This window comes from Amblyraja radiata, chromosome 19, assembly GCF_010909765.2.
Source record: "Amblyraja radiata isolate CabotCenter1 chromosome 19, sAmbRad1.1.pri, whole genome shotgun sequence".
Classification (NCBI taxonomy): Eukaryota; Metazoa; Chordata; class Chondrichthyes; order Rajiformes; family Rajidae; genus Amblyraja; species Amblyraja radiata.
Genome location: NC_045974.1, coordinates 1853112 through 1872198, shown reverse-complemented (window position 1 = coordinate 1872198; position 19087 = coordinate 1853112). Strand labels below are relative to the sequence as shown.

General features: G+C 46.6%; 1 protein-coding gene and 1 long non-coding RNA gene across 3 annotated transcripts in view; one reads left to right on the top strand and one right to left on the bottom strand.

Moving 5' to 3' along the window:
- lrp6 (LDL receptor related protein 6) overlaps positions 1–19087 on the top strand; it is a 128160-nt gene that overhangs the window by 28182 nt on the left and 80891 nt on the right. Inside the window, exons 1-3 of one of the 2 annotated variants that reach the window (XM_033037431.1) lie at positions 3504–3509; positions 3849–3851; positions 18863–19060. In XM_033037431.1, the coding sequence (XP_032893322.1) occupies positions 18867–19060 (194 nt within the window). In that variant the 5' untranslated portion in view covers positions 3504–3509; positions 3849–3851; positions 18863–18866. Of the gene's footprint in view, positions 1–3503; positions 3510–3848; positions 3852–18862; positions 19061–19087 lie in introns of those variants that run through there. The other variant, XM_033037430.1, reaches the window with a different exon arrangement.
- LOC116983671 lies at positions 184–13753 on the bottom strand. Its single transcript, XR_004414781.1, has 3 exons — positions 13715–13753; positions 12521–12522; positions 184–301 (listed from the first exon to the last, which is right to left on the bottom strand). It is a non-coding gene; the product is annotated as an uncharacterized LOC116983671 (long non-coding RNA).

The window sequence follows — 19087 nt, the reverse complement described above, 5'->3', positions numbered from 1 at the left end:
TGCTGGAGAAACTCAGCGGGTGCGGCAGCATTTATGGAGCAATGGAAATACTGGAGTTTCGGGCCGAAACCCTTCTTCAGACTGATGAAATTGTTTTTTTAGACATTTTTGTCTACCTTCGATTTTCCAGCATCTGCAGTTCCTTCTTGAACACTTTTACCCCATTGTGGACATTCCACTAGGAATGTTTTATATGTCATGCCTAACTGTTACTGTACGTCATGTTGTCACATGCGGGCGGAGCACCAAGGCAAATTCCTTGTATGTGAATACTTGGCCAATAAACGTATTCATTCATTCACTTTGTCTATGGATCTGATGTGTTACAATGATAACTATATTCTGCACTCTGCATCTTCCCCCATCCTCTACCTAGTCTACTTGAGTTTGACTGGATTGCATTAATGTGTAGTTTGATCTGATTTGTTTGGATAGCATGCACGCCTTGGTACACATGATAATAATAAGCTGATATATTCTGCAAGACATCAATTCATGGAATAACTCCCCACCATTGACTCCATCTCCATTTCAAGCTGCTTTGGAAAAGCAGCCAGCAGAATCTGACATATGATGAAAGAATGGGTTTGCATTCGCTGGAATTTAGAAGAATGAGAGGGGGTCTTGGCGAAACTTTAAAGGGATTGGATAGGCTAGATGCAGGAAAAATGTTCCCCATGTTGGGGGAGTCCAGAACCAGGAGTTACAGTTTAAGAATAAGGGGTAGGCCATATAGGACTGAGATGAGGAAATGTTTTTTCACCCAGAGAGTTGTGAATCTATGGAATTCTCTGCCACAGAAGGCAGTGGAGGCCAATTCACTGGATGTTTTCAAGAGAGAGTTAGATTTAGCTCTTGGGGCTAAGGGAATCAAGGGATATGGGGAGAAAGCAGGAACGGGGTACTGATTATGGATGATCAGCCACGATCATGTTGAATGGCGGTGCTGGCTCGAAGGGCCGAATGGCCAACTCCTGCACCACCTGTTTTCTATGTTTCTAATCTAAGACTTGTCCCACCCCAATTCATTCCCTTCGTGTCAAATCTGTACAGAGAGTTCAAATTCTCCTTGATGGGAATTTAGTCCTCCCCCATCCATCTATCTCTGTTCAGCCCGGATTTTAATAACTCCAGCACTGGTGACCCACCTTCAACTGCCGTCATCTAAGGCAGTGATTCCCAACCTGGGGCCATATGGCCATGGCAAACTTCAGGGGGGCCACAGAAAAAAATTGGGATTTAGGGGGCCACAGGTTCAATGAAGGGGGCCACAGAGCTACCTCCAAAATTTCAGTTCTAATAAATTTAAATCTATGTAGTTGAAATATTTTTGACGTTTGTGGAATAGAATAAAAGTGAATATATGTGCAGTTAATAGACACTGATATTTTTATGGAAGGTATTATAATATTGAAGTGCTTTTTTTTCCCGCTAATAATGTCAGAAAAATTAAAAGATCCCTAGGGGGCCATGAGCTAAAAAAGGTTGGGAACCACTGAACTAAGGGGTGGTAGTCCCTCCTTTGTGCTGGAGGAACTCGAATGGGTTAAGCAGCATCTGTGGAGTGTACAGTTTAGTTCAGTACACCGAGGTACAGTGAAAAGCTTTTTGTCCGGTGCTAACCGGTCAGTGGAAAGACAATGCATGATTACAATCGACACATTTACAGTGTATAGATACATGACAAGGGAATGTGTTTAAGAAGGAACTGCAGATGCTGGAAAATTGAAGGTAGACAAAAATGCTGGAGAAACTCAGCGGGCGAGGCAGCATCTATGGAGCGAAGGGATAGGTGACGTTTCGGGTCTGGATGGTAGACAAAAGTGCTGGAGAAACTCAGCGGGTGCAGCAGCATCTATGGAGCGAAGGAAATAGGCAACGTTTTGGGCCGAAACCCGGAAGGGTTTCGGCCCAAAACGTTGCCTATTTCCTTCAGGGTTTCGGAATCGTTGCCTATTTCCTTCGCTCCATAGATGCTACTGCACCCGCTGAGTTTCTCCAGCATTTTTGTCTATCATGACATGGGAATAACGTTTAGTGCAAGGTAAAGCCAGCAAAGGGATAATCCGAGACACATCAAGTCAAGAGTGTTTTATTATCATATGTCCCAGATAGAACAATGAAATCCTTACTTCAGAGGTAGATAATAGTTGAGCACTCTCTCTGGTTGTGCTAGGATGATTCAGCTGCCTGATAACAGAGTTGAGTGGACAGATGATGTTTTGGGTTAGGACTTTTCTCCAGACAATGTCCACCAGCACTTTGTGTTTTGCTCACAAACATTTGCAGTTCCCTGTGTCATTCTGCCACATTCTTGCCATAGAGGGAGTACAGAGAAGGTTCACCAGACTGATTCCTGGGATGTCAGGACTTTCATATGAAGAAAGACTGGATAGACTCGGCTTGTACTCGCTAGAATTTAGAAGATTGAGGGGGGATCTTATAGAAACTCACAAAATTCTTAAGGGGTTGGACAGGCTAGATGCAGGAAGATTGTTCCCGATGTTGGGGAAGTCCAGAACAAGGGGTCACAGTTTAAGGATAAGGGGGAAATCTTTTAGGACCGAGATGAGAAAAACATTTTTCACACAGAGAGTGGTGAATCTCTTGAATTCTCTGCCACAGAAGGTAGTTGAGGCCAGTTCATTGGCTATATTTAAGAGGGAGTTAGATGTGGCCCTTGTGGCTAAAGGTATCAGGGGGTATGGAGAGAAGGCAGGTACAGGATACTGAGTTGGATGATCAGCCATGATCACATTGAATGGTGGTGCAGGCTCGAAGGGCCATAATGGCCTCTACTCCTGCACCTATTTTCTACGTTTCTATGTAGTTTGGTAATGCCGTTGCGAAGTGTCTTGGGATATTTTGCTTTGTTAAAGGTGCTTTGAAAAGACAAGGTGTTGTTGTCGACTGGAAACATTTTAGAAGGTCAATTTATGTTGTTCTAGTTCTGTTTAGAGATGCAGTGTGCTTCGGCCCACCGAGTCCATGCCTGTACACTAGCTCTATCCTACACACTAGGGACGACTTACCTAGGCCGATTAATTTACAATCCTGTATGTCTTTGGAGTGTGGAAGGAAACCTGAGCATCCGGAGAAAACCCACGTGGTCTCGGGGAGAACGTTTTGGCAGCAACTCCCAAGTTCAAGTTTGCGTTTGTTGCCACTTAAACCAACTAAGGTACAGTGAGATTTGAGTTGCCATACTAAGTGAAAAATACACAATACACACATAAAATAAAATATAGCATAGACATCCACCACAGTGGAATCAACATTCCTCACTGTGGGGGAAGGCAGTGAAGTTCAGTCATCTTCCTCTTTGTTCACCGTGGTCGGGGCCTTGAACCCTCCGCAGTCGCCGCTGCCGACGTCCAATGTCCGATGTCCAATGTCCAGGCCCTCTAATCGGAATGATCGTTAAAGTCCACAGGGCCCGCGGTCGGAGCTCTTTTTCTGGCGATCCTCGGCAAAGGATCCCCGACTCCGCGGCTTGAGGCTCCAGGCCGGTCACCAGGAAAGGCCGCACCAATCCAAGTTGTTAGGCCGCGGGGGGGGGGGAGATGTGACACGGAGAAGATAGCATCTCCGTCGAAGTAAGTGACTGAAAAATGTTTCCCCCATTTCCCCCCCCCTCCCCCCAACCACATAAACTAACCACAAAACATTGAAACATGCATTTAAGACGTACTTAATATAATAAAAACAGAGAAGGGATGTGACAGGCTATTGTCGAGGCGGCCATTAAGGTCTGCACCACTGCTCAGAATAATGAAAGGCATAGATAGAGTGGATGTGGAGAGTCTAGGGTCAGATGTCATAGAATTAAAGGGCGCTCTTTTAGAAAGGGGGTGAGGAGGAACTTCTTTAGTCAGAAGGTAGTTAATCTGTGGAACTCATTGCCACAGAGAGCTGTGGAGGCCAAGTCAGTGGATATTTTTAAGGCAGAGATAAACAAATTCTTGATTAGAACGGGTGTCAAGGGTTTTTGAGGAGAAGGCAGGAGAATGAGATTCAGTGGCAGAGAACAGCCATGATTGAATGGCGGAGTGGACTCGATGGGCCGAATGGCCTAATTCTACTCTAACGTGTTCCTGCCTTTCTACTTGTAGTTAGAGCGATGAGCATCCTCTGGAATAAATAATTTAGCCATGAACAAGGTTGTGAGCTTCCAGCTGTCTCAGTGAATATACAACCTTGCTCACAGCTAAAGCCTTTATTCCAGAGGATGCAGTTTTGTTATTGGGGAGGGACATTGTTGGCTTCAAGTGTATCTGTCATCAGATCACGGATGACTAACTACTTTGGCGCGTGAAGCAGAACAATCTAGAATTTTTCTCACTGTCGTGCGAGCATTGTGGTTTGTTTTTTTTTCTGCCAGATTTGCAGCTAAAATTTAATTTTGAATCTTCTGGTTTACCCCTGGAATGTATTTGATGTCGGCTGAAAAGATTCTAATACAAAAGGAATGAGTGGCGTACGCATTGATTAACAACTGGGGAATTGTACACAGCCGCGGCCAAAACACCGTAAACTGAGATGGCCAAATGCAAAGGAAGGAATTTATTTTTTAAATTAAAAAAAAAAGAACTTAAACTCCTAAATGACGATGGGCTGTAGTGCAAGGACTTTTCTTTTCTCTCTCTGTAAAATTTGACAAAGGTTTTAGTTTAAAAAAAAAATAAAAGATTCTCTTGTTCGTTGCTGCTCCCAGACCTAGAGAGGCCTCGGACGGGGGTGGATATTTCGTGCCGTCTATATTCATTCGCTCTGCACGCCTGGGTGGTTTTGTATACTGACTGGGATGGGGGTCATTGTTGGTGCTTCCTGAAGGAGCAGCTGAACAATTTCATCAGCTTATAAACCCGTGTGAAGCGGCAGTATGAAACGGCATGCTCGGAGACGCTGAATGCCAAGCACACAAAGTGGACTGTCTGTGCCATGAGGGTCTGTATTAATGTGTCAAACACTGTGAGAACAGACGGGCGCGTGGATGAACATTTTGCCGCGCTGACGTATCTGCCGTGCCGCCGCGCCTGTCTGCAAAGTTCACCCGTGATCTCTGCAGACGTTTTTTGCATTTGCTTCATCTGCAAATTAATTTTGGAAAGACAATTTAAAACAGGAACTTGGGGTCGAGGGTGGAAGTGGAAGTAAAAATCGCAACTACTAATAAACTTGTCAAAGAAAAGCTTCATTTTCTTCTTTATATTGCACAGCCGTCTCCTGTGTTATTAAAGATGTGGCTAAGAAGTTATATGTGACTTGCATTGCTGGGATGTCCTGTAAAATAGCTCTTTGTATCTGTTTATAAGCATGAGAAATTAAGGCAAACTAAGAATTATTCTGCATTTGTAGATTGGATGAACATTTTATGGCCTAGTTGATTTTTATAATCAAGTTTATGCATTACATTAAACTCCTATTCATTGAATCTGTTTGGCTTGAATGAAGAGATGGACTTTCAGGATATTTCTGAAATTAGGAAGTTGGTGATTGGCATTGTGAATATAATGTAAGTAATAGACAATAGACAATAGGTGCAGGAGTAGGCTATTCGGCCCTTCGAGCCAGCACCGCCATTCAATGTCATCCCCAATCGGTACCCCGTTCCTGCCTTCTCCCCATATCCCCTGACTCCGCTATTTTTAAGAGCCCTCTCTCTTGAAAGCATCCAGAGAACCTGCCTCCACCGCCCTCTGAGGCAGAGAATTCCACAAACTCACCACTCTCTGTGAGAAAAAGTGTTTCCCCGTCTCCGTTCTAACTGGCTTACCCCTTATTCTTAAACTGTGGCCCCTGGTTCTGGACTCCCCCAACATCGGGAACATGTTTCCTGCCTCTAGCGTGTCCAAACCCTTAACAATCTTATATGTTTCAATGAGATGCCCTCTCATCCTCATCATGAGATCACGTAAATAAGTGCTGGCCAGTTGATGTGGACTCTGGGCTGAGAGCTTTGCTCCACTGCTGTAAGACGCAGACTCTTTGAAAGCAAGGTCTAGATTCAAAAGGCAATTTCCAGAGGGCGAGACCAAGAAAAAAATAACACAATTCTGGTATTACCTATTGGGGTGAGCTCAGCACCGATGGGTGGGTGGGTGGGTGGTCATGGGTGCAGGACAGAATCTTGTCAGAGATTTAATACAGCACAGAAACAGGCCCTTCAGCCCACCTAGTCCATGCAGACCATCGATCACTCGTTCCCACTAGTTCTATGCTATCCCACTTTCTCATCTACTCCCTACACACTAGGGGGCAATCTACAGAGGGGCTGATTAATCTACAAACCCGCACGTCTTTGGGATGTGGGAGGAAACCGGAGCACCCGGAGGAAACCCACGCAAGTCACTGGGAGAACGTGCAAACTCCCCACAGACAGCACCTGAGGTCAGGATCAAACCGGGTCTCTAACGCTGGGAGGGAAGCAGGATTGTCATCGATGAAACCGACAGGTCAGGTGGTAAGTACAGGTTTCAGTAGCCGAGTGATGCCAGTGTAATTGTGTTGTAAACACTAGACACACACGGCTTGGGATTCAGTGTAAGATCAACGTTCTGATGTCACCTCTGCTTACAAACAGCTCCTGGACCTCCCACCGACCTGTGGACCACTGATCATCAGGCCACTCGCTCCCTCACCCATCTCCTCCCCTCCACAGCCCTGTTGGCTGACACTTCCTTAACCGCTACTGATTTCTATCTCCTGGGGCAGCACAGCGGTAGACTTGCTGCCTAAAGGGCCTGTCCCACTTTCATGACCTAATTCACCACCTTTTTTACTCGTGGACATTTTCCATCAGGCTAGGAAAAACGCCCCGACCTACTTGATGCCACGAGTACCTACGACTAGCATCACTCCCTGCTACGACCTACCTACGAACTTGTGACGACCATGCTGCGAGTATGAGTCGAGAGCAAACTCAGCAGAGGTCGTGAACGTGGGAAAGGCCCTTTACCCTGGTTCGATCCTGACGACGGGCGCTTGCTGTACGGAGTTTGTACTTTCTCCCTGCGATTTCCGTGGGTTTTCTCTGGGTGCTCCCGTTTCCTCCCACACTCCAAAGGTGTGCAGGTTTGTAGGTTAATTGGCTTTGGTTACCTTGTCCCCAGTGTGTGTAGATTGGCATTAATGCACGGGGATCGCTGGTCGGTGCGGACACGGTGGGCTAACGGACCTGTTTCTGCGCTGCATTGCTAAACTGAAAACAAGCAGGACTGCAGTAACCATTTGGACAGATATGCTGATGAGAAGGTTTTGCAGGGCTCTGGGGCCCCAATGGAGGCCTATAGGACTAGCCCAAATGGATTGACATGGGCAAGGTGGGCCGAAGGGCCAGTTTCTGAGCTGTAAAACTCTATGATAAGCAGGCCACTTGTAACTACCTGCTCTTGCCAACACGGAACATCTCTCTTGATACGTCGACCCCATCTCATCCCCCCTCGCTCAGTCCCCTCCCGCACACATTCAGGACACCTCACACCCTCTCCTCGTCTTCCGTCTAATATCTTAACTAAACGGACTTGAAGTTAGTGGAAATAAATTTCAGTTTTCAACTTGAGAGTTGCCGCAATGGTAATCACTTTTCACGTCGGTCGGTGAACGGGAACCGGCTCGAAGGCTCGTGGGGAAGCTGAGAGGCAATAGGTGCAGGAGTAGGCCATTCGGCCCTTCGAGCCGGCACCGCCTTTTAGTGGCAAAATGCTAAAACATAATTAGAAAATACTATGAAGAATTTTAAACATTTGTTCATCTCCGGAAGAATTATGAGAGGCATAGATCGGGGCAACAGGCAGAACCTTTCCCCCCCAGAGTGGAACAAATCAACTGGAGGCCACAGCTTGATGGTGAGAGGGGTAAAGTCAAAATATTACACAGAAACATAGAAAATAGGTGCAGGAGGAGGCCATTCGGCCCTTCGAGCCAGCACCGCCATTCAATGTGATCATGGCTGATCGTTCCCCATCAATAACCCGTGCCTGCCTTCTCCCCATATCCCTTGACTCCACTAGCCCCTAGAGCTCTATCTAACTCTCTCTTAAATCCATCCAGTGACTTGGCCTCCACTGCCCTCTGTGGCAGGGAATTCCATAAATTCACAACTCTCTGGGTGAAAACGTTTTTTCTCACCTCAGTCTTAAATGGCCTCCCCTTTATTCTAAGACTGTGACCCCCTGGTTCTGGACTTGCCCCACACTGTTTTCACAGTGCAGTGAGTACCTGGAACGTGCTGCCAGGGGTGGTGGTGGTGGTGGAGGCAGATACGATAGTGGTGTTTAAGATGCTTTTTAATAGGTAGAGGTTCTACCTCAGTTGTACAGGGTCTTGGTGAGACCACACCTGGAGTATTGCGTACAGTTTTGGTCTCCTAATCTGAGGAAAGACATTCTTGCCATAGAGGGAGTACAGAGAAGGTTCCTGGGATTCCTGGGATGTCAGGACTTTCATATGAAGAAAGACTGGATAGACTCGGCTTGTACTCGCTAGAATTTAGAAGATTGAGGGGGGATCTGATAAAAACTTACAAAACTCTTAAGGGGTTGGACAGGCTAGATGCAGGAAGATTATTCCCGATGTTGGGGAAGTCCAGAACTAGGGGTCACAGTTTAAGGATAAGAGGGAAGTCTTTTAGGACCGAGATGAGAAAATCATTTTTTACACAGAGAGTGGTGAATCTGTGGAATTCTCTGCCACAGAAGGTAGTTGAGGCCAGTTCATTGGCTATAGTTAAGAGGGAGTTAGATGTGGCCCTTGTGGTTAAAGGGATCAGGGGGTATGGAGAGAAGGCAGGGATGGGATACTGAGTTGGATGATCAGCCATGATCATATTGAATGGCGGTGCAGGCTCGAAGGGCCGAATGGCCTACTCCTGCACCTATTTACTATGTTTCTATATTCCTATGTAAGAGTTGGCATTATCTTCGCCTGAAACGTTACGGGCCGAAGGGCCTGCACTTGTTCTATGTTAATGAACCAACCTAACGACTGATGAGAGACGTGATGTTATGTGCTTTGATTTGCATAGAGTTATTCTCTCAGGTACCAATGCGTAATGAAGATGATGCCATTGTTTGTAATCTCAGCCCATTATTATGTTCGGCACAGGCAAGAACAAAGACGCAGCATCAGGATTGCTCAGAAGGGCCCTCGGGCAGTTTCCTACATTCAGTATGATTATGGTTGATCCCGCCTGATCCCCATATCCCTTGATTACCTTTTCATGTTCAAAAAAACCCTCGCATTCTCAGCCTTCCCCGTCCTTGTGGGTGAAGCTTGTACGGTTCTCTCTGATAGTGAATTCTAAAGCACTCCTAATCTCACCCTGTACGTACCCCTGCCAGAACGCCCCACCAAGCCACAAGAAACATTCTTGGCAGCCTAACCAGTCCCTTTTGAACTTCATTCCAAGTTCCATCGAGTGCAGGCTAGTCCTACTTTAATCTCCTAAAACCTCTCCCTAGCATCTCAGGAAATCGATCCGGGATATCTCTCTAGGGGAATCAAACTGTTCAAGTCAAAAATTGCATGTGGTGATCCTAAGACAGTTGCAGCGCCACTTATAATAGACTCCACCACAGCAAATAAAATAGTGCTCAAGTCATTGAGTTATACTAACAACAGAGAGAAGAGGAAACAAGGAACTGCAGATGCTGGAATTGTGTGTCGAACACAAAGTGCTGGAGTAACTGAGCGGGTCAGGCATCATCTCTGGAGGACATAGACAGGTGGCGTTTTGATGACTCTTCAGATGATTGTAGACTGATTCTTCAGGCTTCTGCTGTGACATAAAACGTGGTCTATCAAATGGTAGACAAAGGTGCTGGAGAAACTCAGCGGGTGCAGCAGCTCCATAGATGCTGCTGCACCCGCTGAGTTTCTCCAGCACTTTTGTCTACCTTCGATTTTCCAGCATCTGCAGTGGTCTATCAAATGCTGCCTGACCTGCTGAGTTCCAGCAGCACTTTGTGTTTTACTGAGGTCCCAGAGACTTTGTCCTGAGATTGTGCTCCCTTCATCTCAACTATGATCGGGGAAAGCTCCCTGGTATTGCAGATACCAGCACCTGCATAATGTGCAAACTGGGAGTGATACAGTGTGGAAACAGGCCTTCCCCTCCCCCCAACTTGCCCACACCAGCCAACATACCTGCTTGTGTTTGGCCCATATCCATCCCAACCTGTCCTATCCATGTACCCGTCTAACTGTTTCTTAAATGTTGGGATAGTCTCTGCCTCGACTACCCCCTCTGGCAGCTTGTCCCATACACCCACCACCCTTTGTGTGGAAAAAGTAAAGGGCCTGTCCCACGAGCATGTGACTCCATGCGGCAAGCGCGACCTAACGTGGTTGCTTGAGCCGTACGGCCTCGCGGGGCCGGTCCCACTTCGATCGTATGGAGCCGTATGGAGTTGTGCGGAGCTGGTCCCGACATCGCGCGGGGTTCCGAAAAACTGCCCGTGTTCAAAAATTCTGCGCGGGAACGGCCTACCGGCCTACAGCCGCCTCGATGGGCGTGCGCAGCGCCTTGACGCCGTACGTCACGCGCGAACTTCCCGCGGTCTTCGCTCGAACTTCACGTCACTCACTCGACCTCCGCTTCCGGTTTGGTCGCGCTCGCCGCATGCAGGTCACATGCTCAGAGGAAATGCTCGATTCTCTCACTGTGGGGAAGAGACTTTGTGCATCTACACAATGTATTGGGAAACAGGAGTTGTTGTCTTCTGTAAACCATCTTCTGCAGTCCCTTGTTTAGTTTGGAGATACAGCACGGAAACAGGCCCTTCGGCCCACCGAGTCCCCACCGACCAGCGATCCCTGCACATTAACACTATCCTACACACACCAGGGACAATTTACATTTACACCAAGCCAATTAAACCTACAAACCTGTACCTCTTTAGAGTGTGGGAGCAAACCAAAGATCTCTGAGAAAACCCACACGGAGAACGTACAAAGTACAGACAGCACCCATAGTCAGGATCGAACCCGGGTCTCTGGTGCTGTAAGGCAGTAGCTCTACCACTCCACCACTGTGACGCCCCTTGTGTCTATCAATCGCCTCCAAGTTGGGTAGCATGGACATGGTGGGCCAAAGGGCCTTTTCTCTTGCTGTGTTGGTCTATGAGTCTACGACAGGTCATACATAGTTAGTTCCAAATGCACTGGCCTGAAAACCGCTCATGAAACTAGATTTGTAATTTGATGAAGCGATGTTTATTCTTCAGTGTGATTGTAGTTGTGTTTGGCGTGCTGCTGTAATTGTTGGCAGGACATTGCTTGCTCGCTGTAAGGACTGGCCATGGGTGGCTCGGAGCTGAGGCCAGTGTTGACTAGCACTGCGACATTGCCCGTGATCTGCAGAGGAGTTGAGCAGAGGTATTCAATTAACAGCTAACTCAGTCATACTGTGTTTGTCTCCAAGATTCAAGAGTGTTTAATTGTCATCGGTGCCGACACCGAGACAATGATATTCACACTTGGTGCAGCAGAGGTGGCCTTGGTTCAAGATACACAGATAATATATAATAACCAAAAATATCCAACAAAATAATAACCCCAATATTGGTGCAAAAACACCAGAGATAAGATGTTTAAGAAAGAACTGCAGATGCTGGGAAAATCGAAGGTAGATAAAAATGCTGGAGAAACTCAGCGGGCGAGGCAGCATCTATGGAGCGAAGGAATAGATGACGTTTCGGGTCGAGACCCTTCTTCAGACTGATGTGGAGGTGGGGGGGGGCGGGAAGAAGAAAGGAAGAGGCGGAGACAGTGGGCTGTGGGAGAGTTGGGAAGGGGAGGGATAAGAGGCCTCTCCAATTTCAGGCAGTCCCTGCTTTCTCCCTCTTTCCCCTCCCCTTTCCATCTCTGTAGGATGTGGCTAGGCGGCGTTTTGGGTCAGAAACATCAGCTTTCCTTGTTCTCCAGAAATGATGCCTGACCCGCTGAGTTACTCCAGCACTTTATGTCCTCTTGAGTAGCAGCGTGTTGATGCCGTATATATTTGGAACAATGCGGGCCCAGATTCTGTTGGCGGATCTCAGATTCTATTCCAAATAAAACTGTTTCAAGGTTTGCCAGAAATGGCTCCAAAACCTTCTGTGTCCAAAACATGAACAAAAAGGGCAGCAAGATGTTGAGATACCAGGCAGCCTGTTGACAGCGTGTGTCAGAGCCTGTGTCAACAATAGACAATAGGTGCAGGCGTAGAGGCCATTCGACCCTTCGAGCCAGCACCGCCATTCAATGTGATCATGGCTGATCATCCCCAATCAGTACCCCGTTCCTGCCATCTCCCCATATCCCCTGACTCCGCTATTTTTAAGAGCCCTGTCTAGCTCTCTCTTGAAAGTATCCAAAGAACCTGCCTCCACCGACCTCTGAGGCAGAGAATTCCACAGACACACAACTCTGTGAGAAAAAGTGTTTCCTCGTCTCCGTTCTAAATGGCTTACCCCTTATTCTTAAATAGGACGACTCGTAGACATTCCACGCCATCGCTCCTACCACTCTATCCTGGCACATCTATGTGGACTTCTGCCGAGCTCGTGATTTCCGTGACTCTCTGGCGTCTGCCTTCATTCTGAAGGAATGTCCCTTCACGAGCTACAAAACAAGGCATGAATCTCCTTTTTAATACTTGATTCTTTATATCTAAAAAAACATATTATCGGAGCCAAATATTTCATCTCTTTTAATGCTTACACTTTTTCACATTTAATCAAAACCATTTGGCTTGGAACTGCTGAGGAAAGGAACTTGATGTTACCGATGATTGAAATCTGCTCAAACTCTTATGGGGGGGGGGGCTTTCTAACTTGTGGTGATTTTCTTGTGTTCTCCAGGAGAACGATGCATTTTTGAGACATTGTCAACTTTTACCCTTTCTGCTGTGAAACGTCACAATCTAGGTTTCACATTTAGAATATTTTTTGGGGGTGTTTTTTCGACACGAGATCTCAGATGTGTTGGGCGCATTTGCAACCATTTTAACTCGGTTCATTGTGAAATTGATCAGCACAGCTCGACACTCGACACTCCAAAGACATACAGGTTTCTAGGCCGTATAATTGTAAATAGTCCCTAGTGTGTGTAGGGTAGTGTTAGTGTGCAGGGATCGCTGGTCGGCACAGACTCGCTGGGCCGAAGGGCCTGTTTCCGCGCTGTATCTCTAAACTAGAAACTAAAATCTTTCCCATCTCGAGAGGAACATTCTATTTTTTTGTTTTTCTTCTTGCTATCCCAATGGATCTTGTTGTGATCGTGTGTTAAATTGACCTGATTAGATTAACGTGAATGATTATTTATTATTGTTACATGTGCTGAGGTACAGTGGAAAGCTTTGTTCTTTGTGTTCAATCAAATCAAATAATACGTTGCTGAATACAGTCAAACCAAACTCCTGTACAACAGGTAGAGCAAAGGGGAAGATACAGAGTGTAGAATATAGTTCTCAGCATTGTAGCGCATCAGTTCCAGAGGAAAAAGTCCAATGTCTGCAGTGAGGTAGGCTGGTGGATCGGACAGTACCCTAGTTTATGGAAGAGCCAATCAGAAGCTGTTGCTGAGTCTGGTGGTGCGAGCTTTCAAGCTTCTGTACCTCTGTCTGACAGGAGTGGGGAGAAGGGGGCATGATTGGGCAGTCACGGTGGCACAGTTGTAGAGTTGCTGCCTTACTGTAAAAATGCAGCGCCAGAGACCCGGGTTCGATCCCGACTACGGGTGCTGTCTGTATGGAGTTTGTACGTTCTCCCCATGATCTGCGTGGGTTTTGTCCGAGGTCTTTGGTTTCCTCCCACACTACAAAGACGTACAGGTTTGTAGGTTAATTTGACTTGATAAAAATGTAAAATTGTCCAAGTTGGCAATATGCAGAGTGCTGCCCTGCCGACTACAAAACTCAGAAAGTTCAGGATTGTGGTGTGAGTGGTCCTTATTTACCATGGCTACTTTCCCGATGTGGCGTTGAGTATAGATGGCAGGTCTGTGTGACACACTGGGCTGCAACTGAGGCGAGGGAGGTAAGCCTTGGGCTTTTTTTGCTAGCTCCTCCAACTCCTGTCAACATACGTTTGTCAGCCGTATAACTTCAGTTCGTGTGTTTCCTTAAGAGTGAATCGTAGGTCAGCGGCAGGAGGAAAGAAAAAACTGGCCTGCGCACTCTTCCTTGTGTTTGTGCCCGAATTAATCATGGGGCTGGCTGTGAGTTTGGAAGTGGTCAGGCATTCTTGTCGTGGTTGCCCCGGGCAGTCATTGTCAGCGTGTGTTTCAGGTGCAGAGCAGGACGACTAGCTCTGCTTTCTCCGGTTTGACAGGCTGTCGTTCACCCTGACGCTGCCTGATCCAGCACCCAGACTCAGCACTACCTCCAGGGCTCTGCTCATTAAACCCATGACTCGCACTCTCTCTCGGCCTGCCTGCTCCCTGACTTTAGTAATTACTCCATGTACGTAGCCCGAGAAAGGATTCCAAGGTGTCTCATTTACTTTGGCCCTGAACCCAGACCAGTGTAGTGAAGGACGACTGAAATGGGATTGCCATGAGAAATAAATATGAGCGTCGAGCAAATGGGACAGGAGATGGGACATTGTAGACAGCACGATGGGTTGGGCTGAAGGGCTTGTTTTTGTTGGAACCTTATTGGAACTTTGCTTTTAGGACAAAGAATATAATGCAGCTCTGGAACCGGTCCTGTGGGCAACAATGTCTCTGCCAAAGAAATTCAGTTCAACTAATCTCATCTGCCTGCACGAGATCCATGTCCCTCCTGCCCTGCATATCCATGTGTCTGTCTAACAGCCTCTTAAATATCGCTAATGGATCTGCCTCCACCACCACCCCTGGCAGTACGGTGTGTGTATGTGTCTGTGCGTATGGGTGTGCACGTGTGTGTGTGTGTATGGGCATGTACATGTGTGTGTACATGTGTGTGTATGGGCATGTACGTGTGTGTACATGTGTGTGTACGTGTTTGTGTGTGTGTGCATGTATGTGTACGTGTGTGTGCATGTATGTGTGTGTATATGCGTGTACGTGTACATGTGTGTGCATGTATGTGTGTGTGTACGTGTATGTGTGTGTATACGTGTATGTGTGTGTGTACGTGTGTGTGTGTGTGTCTATGTACGTGTGTGTACGTATGTATGTGTACACGTGTGTGTGTACATGTGCGTGTGTATGTGTGTATGTTCTTGTACATCTCCTTTAAACTTTATCTGTCTCATCTTAAACCACTGCCTCCTAGTTTTTGACATTTCCATCCTGGGGGGGAGCACATTAATAGTTGAGGCGGTGCATGGTGCGTTTAACTCCAGTGGAAGGGTATCCTTCATTCCAAACCACAAGATGACTATTGCTCCAGGGGGAACGGCCAGTCCTCTAACAAGCAGATGGAAAGAGAGAATTATCTACAGTTGGAGAATTGCGTATTGAATTCAGCGGCTGCCCTGACTAATGAAGTGTTGTAGATAGGCGCAGCGGTAGAGTTGCTGCCTCACGGCGCCAGAGACCCGGGTTTGATCCTGACTACGGGTGCTGTCTGTACGGAGTTTGTACGTTCTCCCCGTGACCTCGTGGGTTTTCTCCGGGGTCCTCCCACACGCCAAAGACGTACAGGTTTGTAGGTTAATAGGATTCAGTAAAAAAAAAAATGGTAGGTTTAGGTAGGAGCTGCAGATGCTGGTTTACACGGAAAGTAGACATGGCCCTGGAGTAACTCAACGGGACAGGTAACATCTCTGGAGAGAAGGAATGGGTGACATTACAGACATTTCAGAAACATATAAGATTGTTAAGGGCTTGGACACACTAGAGGCAGGAAACATGTTCCCGATGTTGGGGGAGTCCAGAACCAGGGGCCACAGTTTAAGAATAAGGAGTAAGCCATTTAGAATGGAGACGAGGAAACACTTTTTCTCACAGAGAGTGGTGAGTCTGCGGAATTCTCTGCCTCAGAGGGCGGTGAAGGCAGGTTCTCTGGATGCTTTCAAGAGGGAGCTAGATGGGGCTCTTAGAAATAGCGGAGTCAGGGGATATGGGGAGAAGGCAGGAACGAGGTACTGATTGGGGATGATCAGCCATGATCACATTGAATGGTGGTGCTGGCTCGAAGGGCCGAATGGCCTACTCCTGCACCTATTGTCTATTATCGAGACCTTCTTCACACCAGGTTCTTCAGACCGCTGAGTTACTCCAGCATTTTGTCTACGAAAAATAAATTGTAAGTTGCCCCGGGTATGTAGGATGGTGCTAGTGTACGGGGTGATTGCTAGTCGGCGCCGACTCCGTGGTCTGTATCTCAAGTCTAAAGTTGTTCTCTGAGTTTGCTTTGGACTTTGTTTTCCTCTTCCTAGCTTTGTCGACAGGGCAGCATTGCCCAGACCAGGATACTTAATCCAATTGTGACGGTCCTTCGCCTGAAGTTGTTCCGCCCCATCTGACCATGAGTCTGGCAACAGGGTTCTGAGGAACAGCACCTCATATTCCGCCTGGGTTGCTTGCGTCCGGATGGCATGAACGTTGAATTCTCCCAATTTTGCTAGCCCTTGTTGTCTCCTCCCCTTCCTTAACCCTCGAGCTGTCTCCTCCCATCCCCCCGCCCTCGGGCTCCTCCTCCTCCCTTTTTCCTTCCTTCGCCTATTTCCTTCGCTCCATAGATGCTGCTGCACCCGCTGAGTTTCTCCAGCATTTTTGTGTACTTTCGATCGTCCACCATCTGCAGTTCCTTCTTGAACATTGGGTTCTGATGGATGGTTGGTTTTAGGCTGCAGGAGGGAGAATTGGGGGTGGGGGGGGGGGGGGGGGGGGAGAAGAAAGGCATATTTTTAAATTAGCCCTGCAAGCCACAAATATTTTTTTTAAATTTACAGATGACATAAAAGTATTTTGAGTTATGAAGGGAATGGTAATAAATAGCAGTTGGCTATACATGGGACATGGTGGAATGGGCAGATGTGTGGCAGATGCAATGTTCAAGAAGGAACTGCAGATGCTGGAAAATCGAAGGTAGTCAAAATTGCTGGAGAAACTCAGCGGGTGCGGCAGCATCTATGGAGCGAAGGAAATAGGCAACGTTTCGGCCCGAAACTTTACCTATTTCCTTCAGGGTTGCCTATTTCCTGAAACGTTTCCTATTTCCTACGCTCCGTAGGGTTTTTGAGAAGAAAGAGCTACCTTAAATGTGGTTGCATCTGGTTGGGTAACTATGGTAGGGTGAAGATTGTGTTTTAATTGTGCGGGGGGAAGAACGAGTTGTGAATCTGTGGAATTCTCTGCCACAGAATGCAGTGGAGGCCAATTCACTGGATGTGAACAAGAGTGAGTTAGATTTAGCTCATAGGGCTAAGGGAATCGAGGGACATGGGGAGAAAGCAGGAACGGGCTACTGATTTTGGATGATCAGCAATGATCATATTGAATGGCGGTGCAGGCTCGAAGGGCCGAATGGTCTACTCCTGCACCTATTTTCTATGTTTAATACTGTCACGTGTACTGAGGTACAGTGCAAAGCTTTGTTTTGCGTGCTACACAAACAGATCAGATAATACTATGCATAAATACAGTTGTCAAACTCCAGTACAATAGGTAGAACAAAGGGCAAGAAACCTTGATTGATTCAGTTCCATTGCTATTTAGTGTGACCATAATGCCCCTGTCCCACTTAGGAGACCTGAACGGAAACCTCTGGAGACTTTGCGCCCCACCCAAGGTTTCTGTGCGGTTCCCGGAGGTTGCAGGTGGTCGCCGGAGGTTGCAGGTAGTGGAAGCAGGTAGGGAGACTGACAAAAACCTCCGGGAACCGCACGGAAACCTTGAGTGGGGCGCAAAGTCTCCAGAGGTTTCCGTTCAGGTCTCCTAAGTGGGACAGGGGCATAAAATGCTCATATTTGGAATAATAATAATTAATTTTTACAAAATGCTGGAGTAAGGCATCGGGCCAGGCAGCATCTCTGAATAGAAGGTAGGGGTGACGTTTTAGGTCGAGACGCCTGAAGAGGGTCTCGACCTGAAACGTCACCCGTTCCTGCTCTCCAGAGATGCTGCCTGACCCGCTGAGTTACTCCAGCATCTTGTGTCTATCTTCAGTGAAAGCCAGCATCTGCAGTTCCTACCGACACTATTAATTTTTAGTTTAATTCTTTAAAAAATATGAGTCCCTCTTCCTTGTGATTGATTATTCAGCAACCTTGCTTTGGTAGAATTAGAGCAACTCATTTCATTGCACTGTCAATTTATTCATAAGTTTTAGCTGTTGAAATTTAAGAAATTCCCAAATAAGTTTCCACGTTTTTCCTTTATAAATGAAGAATGATGTTCCATTTGCCTAGTAATATATATATTTAAATTATTCACTTATTTGAACTCTTTGAGTAAACCAGTGCTTTGTGTTTGGTGATGGCACATGACATAGAAACATAGAAAATAGGTGCAGGAGTCAGCCATTCGGCCCTTCGAGCCTGCACCGCCATTCAATATGATCATGGCTGATCATCCTACTCAGTATCCCGTACCTGCCCTCTCCATACCCCCTGATCCCTTTAGCCACAAGGGCCACATCTAACTCCCTCTTAAATATAGCCAACGAACTGGCCTCAACTACCTTCTGTGGCAGAGAATTCCAGAGATTCACCACTCTCTGTGTGAAAAAAGGTTTTGAAAAATGAGATGACATGTCACATCTAAACAAAGAGTTAAACACCATTATTTTGTTTTCTGGCCACGTAATGTGTATGATATGTATTTTTATCTCTCATGCGTGCTGCCATCATATTTGTGTACAAAAAACCGCACTTCAGTAAACTTTTAGTTTATGTTAACGTTGGTTTTAAAATCTTAAAATTATTCATCTTTTTTTTTTAAATCCTAGGTACATGTATTGGACAGATTGGGGTGAAGTGCCAAAGATTGAACGGGCTGGAATGGATGGTACAAAGAGATCGATTATAATTGACAGTAATATTTACTGGCCGAATGGGCTGACGTTGGATTATGAAGAAGAAAAACTATACTGGGCTGATGCTAAGTTGAGCTTCATTCACCGATCAAACTTCGATGGGACTTTCCGGTGAGTTTTTCCAAAATGTGAAAAATG